We start from the raw sequence: 26,969 nt of genomic DNA, 5'->3' as shown, positions 1-26,969 counted from the left end.
TTTTTTTTCAAGTGATGACAAATGGATTTTTTTTTTGAAATGATTTCAAGTGAATAAATTGTTTAATGATGACTTGGTTTGAAGCTTTTTTGTGATTATTTCAAATGTATTTTTTAAATAGTACTTACCTAATAAATTACAAGTATAATTACATTTTTTTGTGATTTCTAGAATAAATTTTCATTTAGTGAATCAGAATTTTAAAACCACCAGTTTATCACTTATACCTTTCTACACTTCCTACAAAATTTCAAGAAATCATTCCACTCAATCCTCGCCCCCCTCTTCCAAAAAAATCAACAAGATTCTTACTCAGAGTAAAATGTACACGAACAGTCGACCACGAGAGAAACAAATTCCACATTTAGTGCATTAAATTTGGAATGAAAATAATACAATGAAAAGCAAATTCAACACACAGGACAACCACACCTATTTTTACCAATTAAAATAGCAAAGATTTTGTACTGGCTGAACATTTCGATAGAGAGCACCACTAAACCAACGGAAGTAAAATTTATTACAGGAAAAATTTCAATTCGGAAGAAAATCATACAATACTTTGAGAAATAATGTATACGAGATTCAAAAATTTCAGTTATGACGAGGACAAGTCCCTGAAAATCCTAACTTTTTAAATTTGCTAATGGACGAAGGAAATGTGAAAAAAAAAGAAAAAGAAAGCGAAACCCAAAACTGAGATAAACACATGTCTATGATGCTTGTGTGCATGAAAAATCCGGCCCTAGGGACCAAAACTTTCCGGCAAAAATCTCAATTTTTTGATGAGTATGAAGAAATAGAAAAATAAGATAGCCAAACTCAAAGCCAAAATGATGATGGCGACCCTGTGAATGCTTCTGCATTTCAAAAATCTGGCCCGGAGGACCAAAATATTTTAAGTATTTATAAAAAATATCGATAGTTTTAATTGAAATAAAGTAACGTATAAAAAATAACAGTTTCCTTAAAAAAAAAAAAAAAACTCAGATTTTGCAAATAGTCGCAAAACATTTTGGTCCTCCGGGCCGGATTTTCAAAACGAAAGAGCATTTATAGGAATATGTTCATCTACACGTTGGGCTTAGCTTTCTCATCCTTCAATTTGATGAAAAACGATACGGTTTTTCTAGAACTTGGTCAAATCAGACCGATTGAAATTTTGAAAATGTCTCAGTGTCTTCAACTCTGAACATAAGTTGAAGAAGCTGCAAGAGCAAATGAAAATTTTACCTGATCGCAACGAATTCAATTTTAAAGTTGAGCTAAAATTGAAAAGAACCTTTTTCACACTCTTTCAACGTTATGCCATTTGATGAAATTAATGTCAACCTATCTACCTATTCAACTTTTGAATCTAGAGTGAACACCTCACACGAGTAACTTCGCCCGTTCCATTTTTGGAAGTGGCAATTCAATTTTTACCTGTGTACTTTGGGTTGCAGAATTGCCAAGAGAATTATTCAATACCTGCAACAGAACACCCAGTACATTTAAGAACAAACCAAACTAGTCACAAAACAGACACATTCGATTTCAATACCGTCAATCTTCCCGAATCAAAAACAGTGACCTTCATCGACAATAAGAAATATACCTACTTACACACCAAAAGCTACTGCTGAGACCAAGCCAAACACCAAGAAAAAGACAGAAGAAATGAATACAATGTCTCTCGAAAAGTCATAGAGGATTCTGCGCCAGGCGCATCCCATACTAAAAATTAATAACACCATCGTTGAAATTAAAAAGCGCCTTGCCGCTCGCGTTTAAAATACGAATGGAAAATATTAAAAGATAACGGCAAAAAAGTAAGTGATGCAGATATTAATTGTCTTCGACGTTAGCGAAATGATTTATAATCATTATATTCAGATTGCGGCCGCAGATATGATTTCGGGGTATAGTTGGTGTTATTATTACTACGACGAACGTCGTGATTATGCAGTTTCGCCAACGAAAAACTTTTATCAATTTATTTCGATTTTAATGCGAAAAACTCCGCTTTAAGGAGATAATAAAAAGAACGTTTTTGCCGAAAGGAAAGAAGCAGCGATGCGGGCGAAGGCCGCAGCCCATCGCCAAATTTGCCATAGATGTCGAAAACGATAAAGATATTCGAGTTTTTAAAGTATATATTCTTCGATGTTATTTTAATATCATTTGTCTTAGTCCGCGTCTTGCTACTGTATAGTTTGCTAGCTGTGTATTAGATATGTACTTTTCGCTCTTCTTCTTCTTGTTCATCGAGCTCGGCGATGTTGAGAGAAAAATGAGCTGTTATGGAGATGATCGTTTAATAAGATGGGCGAGGCGAGATTTTTGGCGCGAATTTCGGTTTGGAATTTGTTCGCGAGTGGGCTCGATTTGATTGGTGAAATATTAAAGGTGTGAATTAAGAGCTTATCTTATGTATTATTATCAACTGAAAGAAGTTATATTTAGCCGGATCTCCCTAAAAAAGAATTAAATTGTTTTTTTATGACTCTTTCAACATTAAAGGCACCAGCAATTGATACCTTTTGACATCCCTATCTGCTCAGTGCTCATCTAATAGACTATTGACGAATGAGATTCCCTAACGAATCCATCCTTAACGCTATTTTCGTTCCGGTTTCGGTATCATCCAGCCATAAACGAACGACGATTCACTCTCTGCAGTACCTACCAGGCAACTCAACACCCAGACCTCTTGGAACATAACACCACTTGGCTTACACACCGCATCAGCCCCCAACCTTGGCATGGACTTAGCATCGCGATCATTTCGGGATTTAGCATTTAATTTCGATTAATCGCGGCTTTTCGCCACGATTACAATTTAAATCCAATGAATAGGGCCGAGAGTTAATGTTGACTATACCATGTGGACAATCAAGACAACAAAAGAGCACCGCCACCGCCGCTTCGGTGGGTTATACACATACAGTACTCTCTAATAGCGTCCCATATGTTTCGTAGCAACATTCGTTACCAGTACAAACGGTGCACTTGTTCCCTTCTTTTTTTGCCTTTGGTTTAGATTAAAACCTGCTTCGGTATAAGGGTTTAACTCACCTCACTACCCCTTCTCGTGATCACGCGAGGATACTTCTGCTCCTCATCTTGGACGCATTGTACCCTATACGACGAACAATAGAGAATGCAAAAAATCTGGCATCTGGCGTCTATCATTGTAGTTGAAACTTGTCGTCATCGTCGGCACGTACTACAGGAGTATATATACGGGTCCCCGCTAACACATGCTAGCTGCCGACTCTATTCATAGTTAATACTTTGCAGGGGGTCTGACCCGCAAACCAGTCGAATAACTAATCAATAATTTTCCTATAGGCAGTCATCGTACACTCGTACAGTGCCCTCTTTTCGTCTATCTAGCTATTCTGTCTTGCTCGTCGCGCCGGCCACGACCAAAGTAATGAACGTATTTGGACCATATTGCCTTCAGATCGAAGCTTTTCAATATTACCCATATCGCTGATGCGAATATGCTCTTTGTACCACACAATACATGCACAATTCGCTAGCAAATATCGTCGTATACGTACACTGAGCGTTAGCAATTTTTCTTCTTAATGATATACCGCAGAAGTAAACTAAATACGAAGGGTGAATTAATTGTAGCATTGCGGAGAGTTGGTCTAGAAAAGGAAAGAAAACTAAGCAATGGGCTGGACAATTTTGCTGAGTTATGGATTTGGGAAATACAAGTAAATATGGTGCGGATCCGGGGTAGGGAACTACTCGGATCATGATGCGATTCGAATCACGATTCGGATAAAAAAATGTCGAGTTTGAATAATTTTTTCAAACGTGATTCATGATCTTTGATTTGAATAACTTTTTCTGTAGCTGTGATTCGTGATTCATACAACCATGATGAGACATGAATCAGCTGTTCACGAATCACATTTTAGTTCCTCGTTCTCTTTATCGCAAGACTTTACTTTTTATTTTTTCAACCTTCTACTCAAAATTTTGAGACACTTTATCAGCTTTGAAGAATGTTATGTTGCCAAGATCGCCTCAATTTTACTAAAATTTCAAGTTTTTAAGATAATTCGTGTAATTTTTACGAAATTTTATTCCACTTTTATGATAGGTCCAATTTGAACAAGTTTATTAGTAACTCCTCCTGAGCTTTTGCGAAATTTTGCTAAAATTCCGAGATTTTTCATCACATTTTGATCATTTTATAAAATGAATTTGCATAAAATTTTAAAACATTTCCATTTCAACCTTGTTTTACGCAATTTGTGCCCAAAATTTCATCAATTTTTTGATAATTTTTGGCAAGATTTATGACAATAATTACAGTTTTTCTGGGATACCTACCGAACGTAATTTTCGCAAAAATGACATTCAATTTTGATAAAAAAAATTTAATCACTTTTTAATTATGCATTTTGTATCTGCAATTTTTTTGATTTTGGATATCATTGCGATATTTTACTCTTTTGAGGTATTTCATCTAATTTCAGTAATTTTCAACTACTTTCATGACATTTTCGCTCGATTGCTCTGATTTTGACATGGGGATATGTTTTTCACGTGGGGGGGGGGGTCTTTTCAAAATTTCCGTCACGCAGATGAGCGTGACGCTGACTTTTGAAAACGTTTGCAAACAAACTTCATTCGACTTACTAACATCATGTCAAACTTTCAAAAACTTGTAAAAAAAATTTGATCGAATCGACTTATGAGAACTTTTGAAAAAGAAAAAAAATACCAATATGTCAGACTTCTAAGAATCTGGAAAAAAATTAATAAAATTACCTACTAAAATTGAGTCAAACTTTCAGAATTCACTTTCTGATATTTTGTCACACATTTTTTCCAGATTCTAAGCATCGGGCTGCTTTGGAAAAGAATATTGTTGCCTTCTTGACATTTTGTGCCAGATTTTGAAAAACTTGAAAAAATACGATTATTTGGTATCAGGTTACATTTATCACAGCTGACGACCTCAAATCTATCTTCACCCAAAGCACACTTAAGAAATGGCAAAACTTTTGGTCCCTCCAAACCACAAACAAGCTCTTTCAACATAAAAAATTAGTCCATCCTTGGAAAAACCTCTCCCACTTAAACAGACTTGAAGAAATCATTATAACCAGACTGAGAATTGGCCACACAAAAATCACACACAATCACCTCTTTGAAAAGGCCCCAAAACCCACATGTCAGTTCTGCCTGTCAGAACTTATACCTGTCCAACACTTACTATTTCACTGTCCCTCCTTACATCAGCACAGACTATCCCTACAAATAGACGAAAGATCCCTATTCATACCAGACGACCATTCCGAAATTAAAAAATTCTTAGATCTAATTAAAAAACTTGACCTTACCAACTCGATTTAAATCCCATACGACGGGTGTAATAATCAAGTAATTACAAACACTCAAAAAAAAAAAAAAAAAAAAAAAAAAAGGTTGAATTTTGAAAAAATCTGCTGCCTTTCGGACATTACATCAGACTCACAAAAACTTGAAGAAATTTTTTTGTTGATTTTCTGACACTATATTAGACTGGGGGGGGGAGAGAAATGAATCACTAAAATTACATCAGACTTTCACAAATGACTTACTGATACGTATTCTGTCAGATTTTTTTTCAAATGTAATTCTGAACATTGAGTTAACTGAGCAAGAAACATATCTGTCCACGATTCGAAAATTTCCTTGGAGAGGAGACTTCGCTTCAATTTTCATCAATTTATGGTGATTTTGAAAAATTCAGAAGTCAGCTTGACAAATTTCGTAAGTCTTTCTACAATTCTGACAAGTTTTCATCCAATTTCGAAAGATCAAATCTACTTTTGCAAGATTTTACTCGAATTTTGAGGAATTTCAAGAAATTTTGGCTGTTTACAGATATTTTCATGGCATTCTAACAAGTCCAAATTATGTTTTAAGCAATTATTGCACAGCTTTGCGCAATTTAACTGCACTTCCATCAATTTCTGGTAATACTGAAGTTATTTTTAAGCCAATTTTATAATTTTTATGATTCTACTTGGAGTAATTTTTTCTGAATTTCATTTTATTTTGATAACATTTGATCAATTTATGCAATTCTCAAAAATATTAATTTTTCGTAGTCAAGCACTTTCACAATGCATTGCTCAATTTTCAGTAAATTTCAACAAATTTCTGTCTCATTTCAACAAATTTTTAAGCAACTTTCGCAAAACACTGATTAATTGTGTGCTCATTTTTCATCAATTTACTGTAATTTTCAATAACTGGGAGATCGATTTTATAATTTTATTATACTTTTTAAATTTTTGACAGATCATGATTCAATTTCACACAAATTTTGAAAGCTTTGGTCGTTTTCTAATATACCAACAATTTTGGGTAGGTATCGGAGAGTGATTTTTATATGTACCACACGAAGATAAACACGTGTTGAATTAAAAATGATTTGAAGATAATCATGTTTCAAATGACTTTTTAGAATCAATGATTCGAGGTTCGTATTTATTTATCACGATGATTCGTGATTCGAATCTTACTTTTCGTGATTTTCCCCAAAAAACATCCTGTTAGGTGCATCTTCAAGATATTTTTCCCCTTTTCCGTTCTATTCAGAAAGCATTTTCAAGCAAATATTACCTACAGTATCATCAGCTGATTTTGTACAAACTATCAAATTTTATAACTATGGCTAGTTGACTAACACAATAACAAAGTCTACAGAATGAGATTTTATGAACATTTTTCATCAATTTGAAATTAATAGGTACTTTATTTTACCAAAAAAAAGCCAAGTTCACCTTCTTGATTTCTGTTTCAAGAATTTAAAAAACAAAGCCAGCAAAAAAATTGATCAAAAAAATTGTATTTTCAAAAAAAGAAACGAAAAAAAAATGAAAATTTTCACCACAATTGCTTCAAGACAAACTTTTTAAAATATCTCAAAAGCAAGACGGTTTAGAAATTCAAACGACTCCCTTAAAAAAATTTAACTAAATGACTCGTAAATTAAATTTAAAAATAAATAAATAAATGACTAAATAAACAAGGAAACCCAAATTTGAATGAGTGGTCTAATCGTGATCTTTGGACCCTAGAACGCACAGAAAGCTCCCCCCCTCACTCCTACCGAGGCAGAAAAAATGGTAGGTACCTGACCTTTCGGTTTCACCAAAAAGTGGATAAAAAAATCATCACATCGTGTTGGTGGGAAATTTCGTCTTCCTTTATACTATGCGAAGGATCTCAAGTTTTCCCCCAAAACTGATTTTTCATAAAAAATGAAAAACTGCATTTTTTGACAATTAGGTATTCAGTTGAACTTTACTCAGGCTTTACTAGGGCTTCCTCAAATACTGAGAAAATTTTCAGATTTCTTCAGTACTTCACAGCACAACAAATCAAATGAAAAACCTACTGGGTAGAAAAAAACACAAGAATGTGGCTATAAGACCTCAAGATATCCATAGTACATAATATTTTGAGAAATATTGGCTCAATGAAAAATCTCTCAAACTGCACCATCCCACCGCAACAATTTTGAATTACGTTTGGGCATATTTTTGGGTACTAATATTTTGCACGACCAAAAAAACAAGTATCACGACGAGCATACGTAACGACCAAAAAGGCTGAATGAACGACAATCAAATATAAACTTTCACGCCAGGATAAAGCCCGACAGTAAAGTAGGTAGGAACGACGGAGGATGTAGTATGAGATAACAATAAACACGACTGCATAACATTATTCACGACGAACAAAAAATAATAAAATTTCACCCAAATTATCATGATTTCAAGAGATGAAAACCCAATTCACTGCTATTTTTAAAATATTTTCCCTCCCGCAAATTTTAATGTTCCAATTTTAGTCTTTGTTTTACTCATCTGGCGAGAAAATGTACTAGTTTCAGTCTTTTTCTTCAACTTGTTCATCATTTTTGAAAGAGTACTGGAAAAAATATGATTTTTCACATAATTATTTCCAGCTGTTTTGACCAAAATTACGCAAAAAAAAAAGTCACTGCAAAAAGGTCTTATAATTTTGTTTTTTCAAATGCATATGGATAAAAAAGGGAATGACTTAAAATTAAAAATATGATAAAAATGTTTTCCGAGACCCTGATGTGGACCTTCAATACACATTTTCAAAATTTCGAAAAAATTAATTTCAAGTACCTTAAATCTGGATTGAAACTTTCAAATGCCAATTTGAAAAAAAATAATAGGCGTTCCATTGGGGCAGAAAAGGAAGAGGGGCCGACCCACAAAGGCTACAAAAGCCCTTCTACTTCAATGAATATTTATTCGTACTTGGTTTTTTAACCTTTTTTTTGTATTTCCAATCAAATTTTAGCATTTTTAAAATTTTTAATTTCGTCGGTAATATGTATTTTTCTGACTTTGAAATGTCGTCGTTGTTCCCCTTAAATGACAGGTGAAAGTAATAAAATGTCGTGAATTTATTTATTTGTTGTTGAATGACTTATCTCGTCGTGCGAAACCATTTTTGGTCGGGTAAACCTTTTTTGGTCGGGAATGCATTTTTCAGCCGTGAAACTTTGAAACGCTTGTCGTGATACTTGTTTTTTTGGTCGTGCGATTAAATGGCACCCCATATTTTTCTTCACTCTCCCACGTAATATAAAGCCTTCAATTTTCATTTTCCATCAAGCAAGAGCAACAAAGTAAGCCTAAAAAAGAGATCACACAATGAATAGAACGAGAATATCGTCACCGCACAGGTGCGTCAACACAGGTGTTAATAAAATTGCATACCTTTAATTCGATGCAGGCAGAATCAAGGCTGGTTAAAAATCGAGTATATACGAAATCCCTTGATATATCGACACATTTGTACGCTGCGAAGTAAATACTTCAACCCACCTCCTCCCACACTCATCATCACACCTCAAAAAATACGATTTTTTTCCTCCATCTCCGTTTCCATAAGTATTACATATAAGGCAGCTATCTCGATAATACGTATATATTTTTTCGCCGAGAAAAAAAAAGGCACAACAGCGAAAGGCAGCGGCGGAGGAGACGACGAGCGCGGGGCGACGCGAGGAAGCTGCGAAGGGGGTACGGTAACGCTACAGTTGAAGAGAAAATGTATTGCATTTGTTAAAACGCGGAAAGCAGGTGCAAGAACAAGTGAAAATCGCGGCTTTTCATACATATTCCTCCACCCCTATCGAAAAATACGGGTCCTTTTACATCAACAGACGCCTTCGAAATATACCGTGCTGACGGTCCTTTGCCAGCAATATGATTGGTTAACAAAAGCTCCACCCTAACGTACAGATTTCCATTGGTTCCACATTGTAGCTTTACCGCGCTCTAAAGCTTCGAGGCATATTTCCAAATCAGTTTTACTTTTACGTTTATACATTTTCAACCGATGTTGCCGGGTTGTTGCTGTTCGCTCGAGAAGTCGTGGCCAAATATTACGACGACGTAAAGAATACATAAAATATAACTTAACGTAAAGTGAAATAATATAGAAAAGGAAATTCGCACGTTTATATTTTATTGTTCACGTGTATACGGACGCAAGAGTTTTCGTGTGTATTTTTTTCGACGTATTTTAAAACTTTTTAAAAAAAATGATATCGTTTAGTTAATTTTGAAGCATTGTTTTTTCGAACATATACGAGCACTTTTTTCTCTCAATTTTTGAAGTCGACAAATTGTTATCGTTTTATGACATCACTTTTCCGAGAAAAAAATATAAGAAGCAATGGGGAATTATCCAACGAATTAATCACGACCATTATTTAAAAAGGACTTATTGCTGAAGATAAGGTGAGTTAATAATAATTAATAATGAAGTAATTTGTATGTAGTTGAGTAATTATTTTTAATTAGTTACCTACCTGTTTATGAATATTCATTAATTTATTCATTTACCTACTTCTTAATGATACTAAATTCAATTTTTTTCAATTTTAATTCTTTTTATTTTGTTTTAAATCAATTTTTTATTCATTTGTTTTTCATTTCATTTTATAATCACAGGAATGAAAAAAATTCTGTGCTTCGAGAGCAGAATCAAAAAATATTATTTTTCATAAATCTGATTTTGGTAGAAAGGAGCTCAAAAATTCAAGCCAAAAATCCAAAATTCACACTAACTATGTAAGGTTAATTTTAAAAAAATTTGTCAAATTACATCGAAAATGGCGAAAAAACAACAAAATATAAACACAATTTTCAACGAAATATAAGAGCTGTGAATGTTAGAATGTTGTACAGGTAAAATATAAAATACATGGTTAATTTCAACAAACAAACACCCAAAGAAAAAAAAATCCAGATAAATCTACTTTTGACTCTAGAAAACACATTGGTTTTTATCACTTTTATGTACCTATAATTTTTGGATTTATATAGCTACTCATAATTACCCCCGCCAAAATTCGTCTGAGCTGATTTATTCTTTTTTTTTTTATCAATTTTTGATAATTCTTTGCGTCAAAATCAAAAGATCACCTTCTACGAGCATTTTGGAGGGAAGGGTCAGAAATACTGACGATATTTTTGAAAAATACATACAAACATGTCTACATAAAAAAAAATTGAGCACCTGAAGTTGATATGCCAACTACATAGATAATTACAGAACTTCAAAACCATTCGGAGTGAGATTTTTTCCCCAATATTTCAAATTCTGATCTTGAAATACGAGTATCGAGAAAATCTCATAGTTTCCTATTTTCACAATCTCAGCCCTTTCCCCCCCTTTGATTTCTCATTAGATGCAGTTCACCATGGGGCAAGACTAAAATACAATTTTGAAATAAGCACGACTTCGAAGTAAAAATACAGAAAATAAAAATGACAGAAGGGAATGTTCGCAGCTGACTTTTAGTTCTACATCTTCACGTGCATTGAAACTGAAAATGAGCATATCTTGATTCTCCTCTCCCCTCCAAGTTCAAGCCACAAGAATCAAAACTGAATTCGAGAATAACAATCTTTTTGAATATCACACTTAAGTACCGAAATACAGAAAGGGAGAAAATTACGAGATATTTTATGTAAAAAAAAACTTCTTCAAAAAATCCAATACATTTTCTTTTTTAAGTACAAAAACCTTGTAATCTCAGTTACCGAAGTATTAAGAATTCGCGAATTAAACACAAAAAAAAGTCTGAATTTCAGAATAATTTGAAATATCAAAATGGTTGAAATTTTTCAAAACCAAAAACCGACCAGTGCCTACAGGGAGATGGACGAGGGATTTTGGAGCCCTCTTTTGAAAAAACATAATACTTGGCTTAGACTTCAGGTTTGAAGAAAAATTGATTAATTTGGAATAATGATCATTCATTTTCCTGTTTACTTACGACCTAATCAAGGCAATAAAATTCAAGATTCTTCCAACAAGGAAACTTTGACATTAGCATCCGAACAGTCTTCGCATTCCGACACCCGAACTTTCCATAATTATATTCAAAAACTTATGACACCCCAAAAAAATGAAATATGCGGAAATTTCTCACTCTTTATAACATAGGATCAGTTCGATGAGTGTTTTTGTCAAAAGTTTTAGATATCTTAGGATGATTTTCTCAAGGACAGAACTTTGATCAGAAGTAATATTTCAAGAAATATCTCAAATATTAGTGGAAAAAAAATATCAAAATACACTTTGTAGACTGAATGCATTTGTAAGGAAAAACGGTTCATTTTGTCGTAAAATTTCCCCTACAATAAAACCTTCAAATTGTCGTAAAATTTTTCATTCAAATTTCCGGCTTTTACGAACCTATTTTTTTTTTTTTGGAAATAAAAAAATTTGGAAGGAAAATTTACAATAAAAAAGAAAACAAATATTCGAATAGAATTTTCATAATAAAGGGAGGAAATAACCAGACAAATTTTCTTTCCACATAATGATTGGGTTTTGCCAAACAACTCGAGAGACAAAAGGCCAAAAAATATGTATTTTTTTCACAAAATCCCTTAATATCAGTAATATCACATAATGTAGGCTTTTAACAAAAAAGGCACTGAACTACTGAACAGGTAGAAATTTTAGGCCCAAACAAAACTAGATCGAAAGAGCAAACAAGAATATCCATTATCCAAGCATCCAGAATTTCAGCTTCAAAAGAACATTTCTTGAATTTTTAAAAATTAAAAAAAAATGAATTTGGGCTCAGGATAAAAAAAAGAAAGAAACTGGATCAGAAACTTGAAAATTTGATTTACATATGTATTCACTTTGATTTTGACCCCCCACCCCCCCCCCCCAACAACTGATTTAAAGTAGTTATAGACTGTTTCAAACAGTTCTGGAACCTTCTGAAAATCTTAAGAATTTACCATTTCCTTTACATGTGTCATTAGTAACCCTCTGCAGTGATTCCTCAATTCTCCAGTTGTGCCAAAGTTTACATAATTATGCTCGTTCTTCAATTTTCACAAGTAAAAAAATTTGGTTAGGGAAAAGCCCTCAATATCTCATGGATTCCCTCAATCAACTTCTTTGCTTGCTTTCATTTTTTTATGTTCGAATAATTTGTACCTATTAATGAGAACATGAGGGGAAAAAGTGAAAAAATCTCATCATTTTTCAGTTTCAGCTTAATTGAAACAAGATTTCTACGATTTGAAAGAACATAATTACATATTTGAATTCACCTATTTTTGCTGCATTTGTTGACATCAAATTTTGGAGAATTGAGAATAATGAATTTTTTACAAACTTGAATTAATTTCCCTCTTTAGTTGCCTGACCACATTTACGCTCCTTTTATTTTTCCTCTCAAATTTCATTTCACTCCGCTATAAGGAAATATGATTCAGCAACCCTTAATCAAAAATTCACAACCATCAACAGCTCTAAAAAATATTCGTTTTATTGAAATCAATGTTTGTAAAAATGGTCGTTGATTCTGAATCGCTTGTAAGGTGGTCCCATTCAATACAGAAAAGTGGGATAAATTTCATATTACATACAACTGAAAGAAGTAAAAATGTTTGTGAGGTAACACAACTTGAGGAATTGAGAGCTTTAATTCGAAATTTCAACCATTTCACCCTTACAATTTTCTATTCTTAATTCAATGTACAATGGTGCCAATTCTTTGGTCATCATTGCCAATTTCAAAAAAAAAATTTAAAAACTCAAAAATTCCATAATTATGTTTTTGGTTATTTTTTTTCGATTTTTTTGAAATTTGCGCAAGTAACTCAAAATTAACACCACAACATTCCAAAATATTTCCCTGGTTCAAGAGATGATATCTTTCGATGTCTTGGCATAATTATTAATACGAGCTATTTGAGAAGAAAAAAATTTCAAAGACACGAATTTACCAAAAAGTGGGCGATTTACAAATTTTTAGCTGCTCGGTAGGACCCTAAAACAAAAGCCCTGGATTTTGATAGGTGATGGCAATAGCCTAGCTCGACACAGAATCTCAAAAACTATTCATGAGACTAACTTTTTCTCCCAAAACAGATTGAGTAGAGGCTGAAGAGAAAAAAACACGATTTTTAAAAAATGCTCTCTCATTGAAGACCATATCATCCTCCATTGGTACCTCAAGAGCTAAAAAAAATTCTGAGTGACTTTCAACCCAACATGAAGGTCTCCTCTGAATTTGGTCAAAATCCCCCTACTTTTTTTTTTATCGTGATCCACTCTAAGGTAGAGTTATTTTGCAAATCATTACGAGAAAAAAAGTATATAATGCATGAAATTCAATCCTACCTGTATTCTGCTGACTAATCCTCAAATCCTCGTTGAACTACGATGCCTGACGAATGATTCCCAACTCCGATTCAAACGACTCTGCAAAAAAATAAAAAATCGAAAAAGCTATAAATTATGAAATATTGATAATATATTTTTTAAAACACACAAAAATAAGGACACATTACAACTAAAAAATATTTATCCAGGTACGTTTTCTTTTGCATTTCAGATTACACGATCCAATTCCACCCCTAGCCACTAAAATGACTATGGACGTTTACCAAAGAACCATACGAGCAGATTCATCGCCGCCCATCAGCGTAGACGATTTCCGCGACCTTCCACCCACCAGCTCGCCCACCAGTCTGCTCAAAAAGCCAGCCAAACCGGCCAAACGCAGCTTCGACGTCGCCTTCCTCATGGCACCGGACGACCTATCGAAAAAACGCCACCATCACCACCAAGACGACAAACCGAACCCGATCATCGTCAAAAAACCATACAAATACTCACCACCTGCCAACGACACCGGCGACATCTACCATCGCACCTCTTACAACAATATCGACGGCCAGTACCAAATCAACCCTTTGAGTTTGACCATTCACCAAGATAAACTCCCCAGAGACGATATCCATTCACCTGATACCCTACTAGTGGAACAAAAAGAGAACCCTTTTTTCGTACGAAGCGCCTTTACCAAAGTAACCTCCGGTACCGGACTCGGCGGAGGTAATTTCCAACTGAATACCAGTCTGATGTCGAGGACACCTCCTATAGCTGTATCTCCATCTTCGGTCTCATCTACAGCATCGAATCGTAGCGGTTTATCTCCAGATCTCACATATCAGGATAGTCTCAGTCCGCAACCATTCCAGCCTTTGAACAGGTCACCGGTTCAAATCCTACCCGGAGGAGTAGGTGGAGGTCCAGCATCTGTAGGCAAATCCCCATACCATCATCCTCATAACGCGAATCTGCAGTACTTCGTCGCAGCTTCTCAGCTCGGCAATAACCATTTACTCAAGGATATCAAATCGGAAGAAAAGCTGGCTAAATTTGGTCCTGGGTCCGATTACGATGAACCGGCAAATTCCGCATCTTCGTCGATACCCAGTAAACACAAATCTAAACAACTTCTACCACCGAGTACCAAACAGAACTTCCCATATCATGCTGATAATCTATCCATCCCATATACCGGATTCCCGATGAGTACATTCCCTTTCACACCAACCCTGGCACCTGCTGCTGCCTCAGCTTCTGTACCTATATTTCCAACAGCTGCGGCCAACTTGACAGCAGCACTGTTACCTCCTTCGTTCGCAGCGTTGACTTTACCAGCACAGAACGTCTGTGCCAAATGCAACATGCATTTCCGTATGACCTCGGATCTAGTCTACCATATGCGTTCGCATCATAAAAACGATACTAACGTGGTCGATCCTTATAAACGTCGAAGAGATCAGGATAAGCTCAAGTGCCCAGTGTGCAACGAGAGCTTTCGCGAACGACACCATCTTACGAGGCATATGACTGCTCATCAAGATAAAGACGAAGACGACGAACGTAACAAGGACTTCGTCGATGTGACGTTGCAAAGACCTATTTCTTCGGGTTCGTCTAAATGACACAAAGACCACAAGAAGCTGTTGAGGAGATCGTCATCGATGATGAAATCCAGTACTTCGGCCTCTACTTCGGGCACTTCCGGATCAGATACTCGCCAGGTACTCAGCTTCTTCGGCGCTAATTTGGCATCGGCGCATTCCATAGATCATTTAACGAGGAAGAATTTCCATTGAGTAAGATCTGCCATCAATCACTCGATCGTATGTATGTACATAAACACCTTGCTTATTTTTTTTTTATCGCCCCCTCTTCTCGTCACCCTGTTTTAAATCCAATTAAACCAGCCCGATAAAAGAAAAGGCGTTAAGTCTTCGCCTCCTCGCCTCATCGTATTCAATATTGAAAACGTACCAGCGTATTTGAAAAGTACCTAAATGACATTTAGCTCGGTGAAAGAAAGGGACCCAGATACGACGATATTCGTTTAGCTTTAAAAAACCATCTGTTCGCGATAGTATGGCGAAAGAATGAAAAAAAAGAGCACCGCAGCATCCCCTCTTGATGTTGCGACGCGCTTTTAAACGTGTTTCCAAACGAATAGCCCTTTCAATTTCAAAAGCCTTCTCGTACCTTTTTTTGTTTAACCTCGATTAAATATTTATATTGTTACACTCTTTGCGTGTTTTGCAACTCCCTTCCCTGTCCTTCTTTTTTTCCACCTTGCGTTCGCGATTTCTTTCTACGAGTATCTGTGCTCTTCTCTGATGATGATGGTGTTGATAGTTGGCAGGTTGTTTGGTTAGTTGGGTCGTTCGTTTTTCCTTTCCCTTTCTCGTTTGTTTCGAATGGATTGGTAATTCGATTACATTTAGTGATTTCATTTTTATTTTTCCTTTCTCGTCTGCTACAGGTATTTATCCCCTTATTTGAGTTTTGCTCTGGTATATAATAAAGAGATGCTATTTAATTTATTAAATGTCTGTATTCGGAGCTTATTTGAAGGCACCTATATAAATTTTTAGAAGTTCTAAAATACTATTAGGTTCAAGGTTTACTCGACTCTATATAGGATTTGATACGTATTCAATTTGGGCTACTAGGTATTTTGAAACAGATCTTAACATAAGGATAAAATTAATCAAAGTACGAATTCGCCAATTTTTTCTGTCCTTCCCAATCCCAATATAGAATCGAACACATTTCATAATAATGTATACTGTGAGCAACTCTAAATCATTTCGTTAGTGATTTCCCTCTTTTTTTTCAACAGAGACCTCCTTCACACAGAATAAATTTCGTTGACTTGACTCATTTTCGAACGAAAAAAAAGTACCAACGCATTATTGCCGATTAATAACAAGGGGAGCATTCAATTTCCACTTTACACACGCGTTTCGCTTCCTGTAGTGGGCAAAGGGCAAAAAAATAAATACAGATATACCCATTAGCAGATTAAAACTTACACCAATATGATGGCATTTCGATGTAATATATTTTTCAACGCTTCTCTGGTACCTACGTACATTTTTTCAGGGCTAATATGAGTGTAATATCGTCATATTGGGAAGTTTCGAGCCCAAGTCCAGGATTTTGTCTTTAGGTTGCAAAATTTTAAGCAGGGCTGAATTACCTATTTTCATCTTTTTCAAAATACACGACAAAATGCTTGAAAAAAAATATACTTAAAACAGGAAACTGATTTTCAAAGTATCACTTCCTCAACAAAAAAATGTTTCTGATGAAAAGGCAACAGAAAGTCGTTTTCATTCACAATTACAAGTTTATTCAACAATAAAATTTTGCAAAAAAATCGCGAGAAAAAACAAAAAAAATTAAAACCCAATTTAATCTAGCGTTTGCACTTTTTTTTTTTTTTTTTTTTTTTTTTGAGAAGAGATCTCTGCTCACTATCCAGAGTCCAGGGTCCAATAGCAAACCATTTTTTATCAGTTTCAAAAATTATTGTTCTCGACTGTCGAAAATAAAACTAGGATTACAAACAGGCAGCGCAAGGTACAAACAGAACAATTTCATATTGCATTTTTTTTCTCGAACGAATGAAAGCATATCGACAGCAAAAAGTTTGTGTAGGTTTTTTCACGCTGCATACTACACTTACACAGTACACACTACACAGCTATCATTTTTTTTCTTTTTTTTTTTTTTTCATTTTTTAAAAACTTGTTTCCCAGTTTTGGAAATATGGCACATCCGCCAACTTTATTTATTTCAGCGCAACAGAAAAATATATGAAAACATAACAATACTCGAGCATACTTTTTTTTCGGCTTCTTTGAAGAAAAAAAAAGTTTAACGCGAGAAACAATTTTGCAATAAAAAGAAATCTGTAAAACGAGGGAGAAAAAATTGAAGCAAAATGAAATATAGCATCTTTTCACCAGTCTTCGCCATTTTTGTCCTGATGATGAATGCACATAAATGTATAAGAATACAGTGCATAGAGCATAGAAAGAAAAGAGAAGAGGAGGAGGATGACTAATTTTTAGTTTTTTTTTCAATTTCATCAATTTGAATAAATTATAAATCTGGTAGAAAATTTCACAAATCTTTCAATATTCCAAAAATTTTCATCACTCGAGGGGTCTATTGCATTTGCAAAACTGAACTTTCTCGCCTTTTTCTCAACCTTTTTCCCTTCTGAATTACTAATTTCACAGCATTACCTTCCCCCACTCCAGGCTTCGGATTATTTCCCTCGGTAAATTCCTCGTACCTAGAAGGAAATTTTTTGCCACTTGTGTCAAAAGAGGGCTTCAAAACGCGTTAACAGTTTAAATTTGAAAAAAAGAAAGAAAGAAAAAAGATGAAACTTCATTATCATTACATTATAATCTTTAGCATTTTTACAAAGCGATCAAACATTTTAAAAAGTTGAGGCTCCAAGGCTCCCAAAAAATATCAATATTTAGAACTCGAAATTCTAAATTTCTAAATTGGGTAGCTGCAATTTTTTCCAAGAGTAACTCCATAAATCCCCTTTCTCGTCCTCTGATCCTCCAGCATTCTCCATCAGAAAAAATAAGTGAAATCGAAAACTGAGTGATCCAGGAATTCCCTCGTTGTCAAATTTCATTTTCGTGGTCTTTTCATGACTTGACTCCATTCTTATTTATTGGGAATTTGCCTCAGCAGAAAATTTCCGTTCATGAGAAAATCAATCATTGCTGGAAATTTCTGAGTAGAAAAAGTACTACGATTATGACATTGATTTATGCAAAAAAAAAAAAATGTCGATGAGGAAATGCAACTTGTTTTTCGAAAACTATTTCTTTAAAATGAAGAAAAAAATCATTCATTCAGCGTTTTTGTAAAGTGTCTTGAGACAATCTGTCGACTTTTGTTAATTTTAAACATGTTTCTCGACCTTGAATTCAATTCCTCCTCAACACTCAACAAACACACTTAGGCTAATCGAGTCCCAACTGCTCGAAATTTCAACAAAATATCGTGAATTGTATTGAAATTCCCCCCTCCCCCCAAAAAATTGTCATAACTCAAATTCAAAATTTCCCAGACTTTATGAATTTTTCTACATTTTGATGCATTTTCAAAATTTTGAAAGTATTTTTTAAAAAATAAAAAAAAATGCAAAAAAGCAAAAAAATAAAAAATTTATTGTTTTAAAAAAATGAACGTTTGAGTATCAAAAAAAAAATCAATCAAGAGCAATTTTACGATAAAATGATTGAATTCACAAATTTATTATTCCAAAAACAAAAAAAAACCTATCATTTTTGAGTTTTTTCGGAAGAAGACATCTTTTATTTGCAATTTGATTTTTTTCAAAAAAAGATTAAACTTTTCAAAATTAATTTCAGACAAATTGTGTTAAAATTTGCAGAACTTACAAAAAATGTCTAAGTAGGTACTGTAGGTACCTATCGATTCAGAAAAAATCAGGAAATGTTTAAATGAACAGTCCTGCCTTGTTTGGGTGGTTTTGAAAATGATTTGGGCAATCCCAAACATAAAACTGATGAATGATAGTGTAAAAGTTGTAGACACAAATTCGATGCCATTTCATCAAAAAAATTATGATTCAAAAAAAAAATAGAAAGACATTTTCACTAGGAATCGACAACAATGTCTTGACATTTCGATATTGATGTCATCCTCTCGTAGTTTTTTTTCTATTCACTATTCCTCTTTTTAAAAAGAAATAAATTCGCCCCAGAAAAAATATTTCAAATTGACAAACGTCATTGAATCTTATGAAAAAAAAAGAATAATTTCAGGTACCAAAAAAAAAAAAAAAAAATTGAACAAAGCTGAGCCAGCAGAATGAAACCAAACAAGAATCAGACACTGAGTGGGCATAAATTCAAAGCTTGACATACCCAGATCAATTTGAAATTAAAAATAGGCTATACACCTGGCAAAAAAATCGAATCAGAATAAATTCTGAAAAAAAGTCGACTATCTGAGGAAGGATCCAAACAAGAAAATTTATACTTCAACCACAGATAGAAAAACCATCAGATACATAGTTAAAGTACCCTCATCGCTCTTCGTCAACCCCCCTTTCTCCACCAGACCCACAAAAAACCATCCATGTTTCAAACTCTACTGATTATTTTTACAAAAAAAGTCTTAATTTCCATTTTTCTCTGTTAAAATAACTTTTGCTACCCTCTCCATCCTCCTTTTCCCTATCACATTGAAAATTCAATCGACTCACCAGATCCATACAAATGAAAAACTCACGAATCAACTTTTAACATACACCCCCCTCCCCACCAATCATTTTTGATTATTCATTAAAAAAAATTATAGGTACCTACTTAATAGAATCACCTGCAAAATCTGTATATAAGAATCTAATGCTTCTAAACTTTCAATTTCAAAATCCCATTTTTTTTTTTTTTTTGAAAAATTCATTTCGCCAATTTTTTAAAAATAAGTTCAGAGCTTTAAAAAAAATAAATTACCTACGCTATTTTCTCGACCTTGGCATCGGCAACCTTGATCTGTTTCATTCAGTCGATTTAGCCATCACTAAAAGCCTTTAAAAACGCCTACGAGTCGATCGAATTTAACCGAAAGTAAATTCAATTCGAATTCACACCATAAGTTATTACAAGAGGAAAATATTCTCTCCTAAAAAATTCAAGGTCACTTCGCCTCTTTCTCTTCAAGCCTACTTTCGTGGAATTTAATATTGAGAAACCCTCAACGCAAAACGCGAGAGAAAAACAATATTAAAACTATACCTACGAGTAATTTCACCTACATCAATACACGAGAAAACTTATTCAATTCGATAACCAGTACCTATAACTACTATACCAGACTCCCAGTACATTATTATTCGTGCTCCGTGGTAAATTTAATAATCTAAAGGGTGTCGCGGACCAACGATGAGGGCAATATTTAAATTAAATCGAGCGAAAGAGTACGATAAGAAATGAAATGAAACCGATTGTTTACGCCATTGTTCTAGTTTAACATTTTTGTTTATAGTCAAATTCGATAATAAATCATTTTCGCCTCTTCGCGTATCGTTCTACGAGTATTACTGCGTACCATACATACATATATACGAACAATATACGAGTATGTAATACGTAGTACATTATGATGAAAAGGCATAATATCTCCTCAGTCCTCACACATTACAATCTGATCTATGGAATTTCTTTCTCTTTTTATTCAAATTGTAGTAGGTTGTATACCTACTTTTACCTTTATAATAAATATAATTAAATTAAAAAATGTATTATACATATTTTGTAAATATTTTGCATCATTTATTTATTATTATTACCTAACTATGTTGCCCTTTTTTCCTTTTTTTTTCGTCAAACCCTCCAATTGTTTCATCAAAGTGCTAATGGTTGCCTACCTGAATCGCAACCTCTTCCCAGAGAAGGTACGAAAATCATACCTACTTGTTTCTTATTCAATTCATCGATCCATAAATCTTGACGAACATTTAGTGCTAATTTATCATGTATAATTATTATATATTATCTTTTGGTTTTGTTTTCGCTTTGATTATTATTTTGTTTGTTATTATTGTTACATTTATTATTGTTATCGATTTTACGTTGAATAATTATTATTTCCCTCCTTCTTCTCAATTTTCTCAATACATAAGGCTGTAATAATGTAAAACGCTACGGAAATTACATAGTAAAAAAATGACATGTGCGTGCAGGAGCAGCCACAGCCTGCAACTTTGTTAGCTTACGATTAGAAAGCTTTATAAAATAAAAATAAAATTCTATATAATAAAACGGTCTCATTTGTTTGCTCGTCAGACAAGGAAGAGGGGAAAAAAACCAGAAACCTTCAGCTTATTAAAAACTTTAAAAGTAATTCGTTTTTATTGAGTGATAAAATAAAAGCACGAAAAGGAAAAATCTGCGTGAAAACTCTCAAGTCAGAAGTTTTTTTTCACGGTTGCGAAAAAATTCAACTTCGCATCTTCCTTTTTTTTTTCTTCTCTCAAACAGAACATCTGCGTTTATAGATAAAAGTCCTATTGGGAATATTATGGAAAGTAATTTCAATATAAGGTACTCGTTGGTGTATTTAGAGAAAAAGAGACGCGACGAATTGAGCAGCGAGCAACTAACCTTTGCATCCTCTTCCTCTACTCGTTCACCGTAGCAGAGGGGAAAAAAACTTTTCGATTCTCGTCTCGGGCACGCGAAGAAAGTGGGAAAAAACCTACGTCGGCGTCGTTTTCGAGAATGGAAAAAATATCATAGAAAAGAAGAAGAAGAAGAAGAAAAACGCTAATATTATATTTTACAGGGTCTTAGAGGGCAATACAAATAAAAATTATTATCTTCGTTCTCGCTGATCGCCATAAAAATTGAAATGGTCTTTAGACTCCGTAAGTTAACCTTCTTGCCGGGCTTCTTATCTAACGCCTCCCATATTGCCCCACCCAATTATTTTAGAGAACTCATCCTTATACACGGCAGCTACACACTTCTGCTCCCTGTTCCCTGTATCTTTTCAGAGCCAGCGAGCCTTTCTTTCTGTCTCTGTCTCGCTCCCTGTTTTCTTCCTCTCTCTTTTACACTATACTATACGTACGTAGTCGTATAATACGGAAAAATCAAGCCGCAGATAAACATAAATCATTTCGATTACCAACGTCTTCTTTTCTTCGCCGCCACCGCTATAAAAACGCAAAAATAAGCTTGAAAAAATAAAGCAAATCGAATACAAATGGGAAATTCCTCCTCTTCTTTTTCTGTTCGTGGCTCTTTTTTTTTTCTTTTTTTTTTTGCTTTCGTACATAAAACGAAAGGAAAGGTCCCCTTATCGTGTAGCAAATTGAGGCTGCTGCGTGGCGAATAAGACGAAAAAAATTATCTATCTGTATTTCATTTATGTCTTAAGCTCCAATTCGATGCTTTGAGCGTGAGTCCAACGTGTTATTTTTACCCTTCTATACTCTTTATGGGCATTTTTTATTTTGGTGATTTCATCAAAAGACAATTGTATTTTTGAGAAGATGGGATCAAGTGTGAACGCTCACTGAAATATTCATACCTACAGCAATTAGGTACCTTACTAAAAATATAAGGAAAAATATTTGCATTGACCAAAGATTTGATTTTTCTCCAAAAATGTGACCCTACGAGAAAAATGGACACGAAAAAATTGCTCTAAATACATAAAATTTGAAATAAAAAAGTGCTTATCACTTTTCATTTAGAACGAATTGTTACCGAAATAAACATCCCCGGATGTTCACCACCATCCGGACGTACGGGTATTCAGGTCTATTAAATTCAAAAATTTGAAGAATTTACTCAAAATAATTGTGAAAGGTGGATAAGCGCAAGTAAGTATATCAGTGATTATTTTGAATCGAATTTTCATCATCATCAAAAAGTTTCAATATTCAAAAAGTGCAAATGAACAATACAAATTGATTATTTTCTGGCTGTTTGAGCATATAAGTTACATGGTGTATCAGAAAAAAACTCACACGATAAATCTTGGTGTTTCTTGGTACAGAGTCGATGCTGAAATATCGACCCAAAGGTATCGATATTTTTTTGAGTCTTATTTGATGATCTTTAAAAAAAATTTAGGAATCTGAACAGAGAAGGATCGAAAAAAAAACATAATTTGAATTTTCACCAAATTCATGGAGGTCGTTTACTCCGAGTTGAAAGCGTCCAATAAACAGGTTATTCCCAGGTAAAATAAGTGAAATTGCTCATAATTGTCGAAAAATACATTTTCTTCTGATGTTATCAAAAAAGTGCTAATATTTTTTGTAAAAATGAACAAAAACCCTGATGTTGGCTACAATTTTAAAAATTCTCATTTTTGCCAAAATTAAATTGTTAAAAAAGTCTTATTTTTATCAAAATTGTACAAAAGTTTCTTCTTTGAAAAAAAAATTATTAAAAAATCTCAAATTTAATCAAAATTGCCAGAAAGTCCTGTTTTTTGACAAAATTGTTGCCTTTTCCAAAATTTTCGTAAGAAGCCCTTGTTTTGTTTTTTTTTTTGACAGAAAATTGTCTGCAAAGTTCTGTTTTTCCCTAAATTGTCAAAAAAAGTCTCGTTTATGTCAAAATTTTAAAGAAGTTCCCTTTTTGTCAAAATTATAAAAAACTTTAAACTTTTGTAAAAATTGCCAAAAAAAAACTCCTGCTTTTTGCCAAAATGTTCAAAAAATCCTGTTGCCAAAATTGGAAAAAATTCTTGCTTTTGACAAAATTATCCTAAGAAGTCCTGTATTTTGCCAAATCATTGTCAACATTCATTTTTTTCGTAATTAGTTATAAAAAAACTGGGTTTTTTTGGTTGATTTGGGTCGGGTTGGGTTGGGTTGGGTTGGGTTGGGTTGAGGGGCGGAAATTCCAACTCCGCGCGAAAATTTTTTGGAAGTACCCAACAATATTTTACCATGGGAATACCCTTTGAGATTCTGAGGTGCAAGGTGTTGGAGCCAGGGACGCCACAGAATGCAGATATTCTCACAATTTTTGAATGGTAAAACTACATTTTCTAAATGAAAAATCTCAAATTTCTGAATAAGCCAATGTTTGAAGGCTCGGTTGGGTACAAAAATATGACTGTTATAATTCATTTCCTACAGAATGATACCTCTCAAATTACATTTCACTCAACTCTCCGCAACATGGAGTTGAATAGATTAAATTATTAATACTTGAGTCAAAATAAAGACCCCCCCAAAACTGCGAGAAAGATTCAACGTATGGTCATAAATTTGAAACAAATCGAAAGAACATTGAATTTTACACAAAATTATGATTAATAATGTATGGTACTACATGATATCAATTATTTTCAAGAAAATTTGATTTTTCTATTACCTTGTTTTCATTTTTCTCACTTCGAAGGGGCGGGATTGTCTCAAAAATGCGTTGAAATCAAATTTCAATAACGTATTCGAAAAAAGCACGAAATTTCCCTTCAGATGACTGAAAAAAATTCAACCGTTTTCCACCAAAAGAATTTTTTCAAACAGTAATCGTGAAATTTCCTGCAGATTGGTGCCTTTGAAATTTGATTTTACTCAAGTTCCCTGATGATAAAGGTCATTTTCTCAAATTTTTGACGTTTTACATATTCAAATAAAACACCTCAAAAATGACTGAGTAAAAGACTAAAGAGATGACACTGGATTTGAGACCATTCAAAGGAACACTGAATTCCTTCAATAAACAGGATATCTAACGTAATTTTTCGAGCGAAAATCACTACTTACTTTTTTACTACATTTTCAATACCAATAAAAAAAATTCTACATAATTTCGCCCGCCCCCCCCCCCCAAAATTAAATCAGAAACACCGAACAAAGCGAGGGCAAAAATCCTCCAAATACACCAATTTAAAAAATAACCAATTCAATACGAGTAATATTTATTATTTCTGATGTCAGAAGTTAATTCGTTGACCGTGGCATGTTTAGAATTCGAACAGTTATTTTTTGTAAATTTCAGTTTTGAACACGAAAAGAAAATTGGTCTCAGCAAAGCGTAGGAGAAAGTTTTGAATAGCATTATTTTTTAGGCGAGAAGTCGATTTTGCTGGTCCTTTCAAATGTTTATAATTCAAAAACTATTCAAGATCACTTTTGATCCGAAAAATTCATTTTTCTCAGCAGTGACATTTTTTCGAATTGGAACAATAATTTTTTAGAAGTTTAAATTCTGGAATAGAAAATAAAATTGACCGGAGCGAAGCGAGGCAGAAGCTTTGGTAAACGTGGGGTTAAATTTGAAAATGTAAAACTACGTTATTTCTATCAGAAAAATCACTTTTTTTGACCATTTTTAATATGTATCTCTATCTACTCGTAATTCTGAAAGCTGAGAAAAAATCTCAGTTTCAAGAACAAATATTTTCAATAATAAAAAATAAAATAAAATTATGCCCGAGCGAAGCGATGGCGAAAATTTTTGAAAATATTCAACGTTAAATATAATATGTATTTGTCAAATTTCCACTACTTCTCAGCCAAAAATCACTACTTTTTCACTACTTTCACAGCCGACTTTTTAAATCACCTTTTGTCACTATACTTTCACTGCCTGTTAGACACCTTGAATAATGATGTATGGCAATTTTTCTTCAAAGTTATTGTTCCTCAGAGATCAAAAACCCCCATTCGACGAATTATTCGAGTAATTTTCTCATTCGTGTTTTTTTACAAAATGTACATTTTTTTTAAAATCTTCATTTCCTCAACAAAAAATTCTGAGAGTTTCAAAAATTTTAATGCCATTGGAAAGAGAATAAAATTTCCTTCACCATAATGGAAAAAATTAAGGGGTCCTCGAGATGAATTTCTAAACAAAAATCGAATTTATTTCTCAATCAACTTCGCGATCTACCTCCCTGGCGACCGTATTTTTCCTAAGCAGTTTTCAGCATAAATTTATTTTCTTGGAAGGAAGATCGCGTTTGCGGATCTCGAAAAAAATTTACCCCTGGGAAAAGAATAAAATTGCCTTTATTATGGCAAGTATAAAAGGATTATTAGCTCCTCGAGGTGGATTTTGAGGGGAAATAGCTCAACTCATCACTTGCAACCTTTTTTGGGGGTATCCAGGTAAAAAAAATGAGTCAACTTTGAGACCTTTTGGCTTCATCCCCATTTGGCATTGGGGGCCCAAATTTTTTCTGGTGGCCTTCCAACTCAAAAAGTACCATCCCTATGAATTTGGTCCAAAACCGTAATACTTTTTCTTTCGCGTCCCACCCTTAAGTACAAGTACAACAGTACGTTGTTGTGAAAAACTACCCTCAGTATGTTCTCACCCGTGTTCGACATGGTTAGCGTGACGAATACATTTCTACCGCGTATGCTGCGTACCCCTTGGAGTATCGTATTCGACATTATACTGGCCCATGAAATCGCCGCAAGCGCCACGTGCCTCGTTTACAATAATAAAAAGCCATCTCCGCTCTCATTTGTCATTGGTTAACTATCTCATCGCCGTCTACGACGACGTTATGCGTCGTTTTACGTGTACTATAGGCCTGAGATCTCTTATTAGCGAATGTAATATCGTCAATACGCCGTCTCAAGCTCTCTTCACCCTCTTCCTATCCTCATCACCCTTGCGTTTCTTCATTCATAAACGTCGTACACAACAAGGAGGAAATACGGCGGCACGTATCGTATTTATCGTATAATAGTAATAACTGGATGCGTGACTAAATGCTTTTATATC

General features: G+C 34.1%; 1 protein-coding gene and 1 long non-coding RNA gene across 3 annotated transcripts in view; one reads left to right on the top strand and one right to left on the bottom strand.

Annotated features, from left to right (window-relative positions):
- Positions 1-13,707: 13,707 nt before the first annotated feature.
- The window catches only part of LOC135837073 (uncharacterized), a 245,445-nt gene continuing 232,183 nt past the window's right edge, over positions 13,708-26,969 (bottom strand). For both annotated transcript variants that reach the window (XR_010557136.1, XR_010557135.1), the window contains one exon: positions 13,708-13,791. This is a non-coding gene — a long non-coding RNA (uncharacterized LOC135837073). The remainder of the gene's footprint in view (positions 13,792-26,969) is intronic.
- On the top strand, positions 13,929-15,533 carry LOC135837038 (uncharacterized). The gene has a single exon (XM_065352170.1). The coding sequence runs from the start codon at positions 13,959-13,961 to the stop codon at positions 15,324-15,326; it is 1,368 nt and encodes a 455-aa protein (XP_065208242.1). The 5' UTR covers positions 13,929-13,958; the 3' UTR covers positions 15,327-15,533.

This window comes from Planococcus citri, chromosome 2 (genome assembly GCF_950023065.1).
Source record: "Planococcus citri chromosome 2, ihPlaCitr1.1, whole genome shotgun sequence".
Classification (NCBI taxonomy): domain Eukaryota; kingdom Metazoa; phylum Arthropoda; class Insecta; order Hemiptera; family Pseudococcidae; genus Planococcus; species Planococcus citri.
The sequence above is the reverse complement of the archived record's forward strand: the minus strand, read 5'-3'. Positions and strand labels throughout refer to the sequence as shown.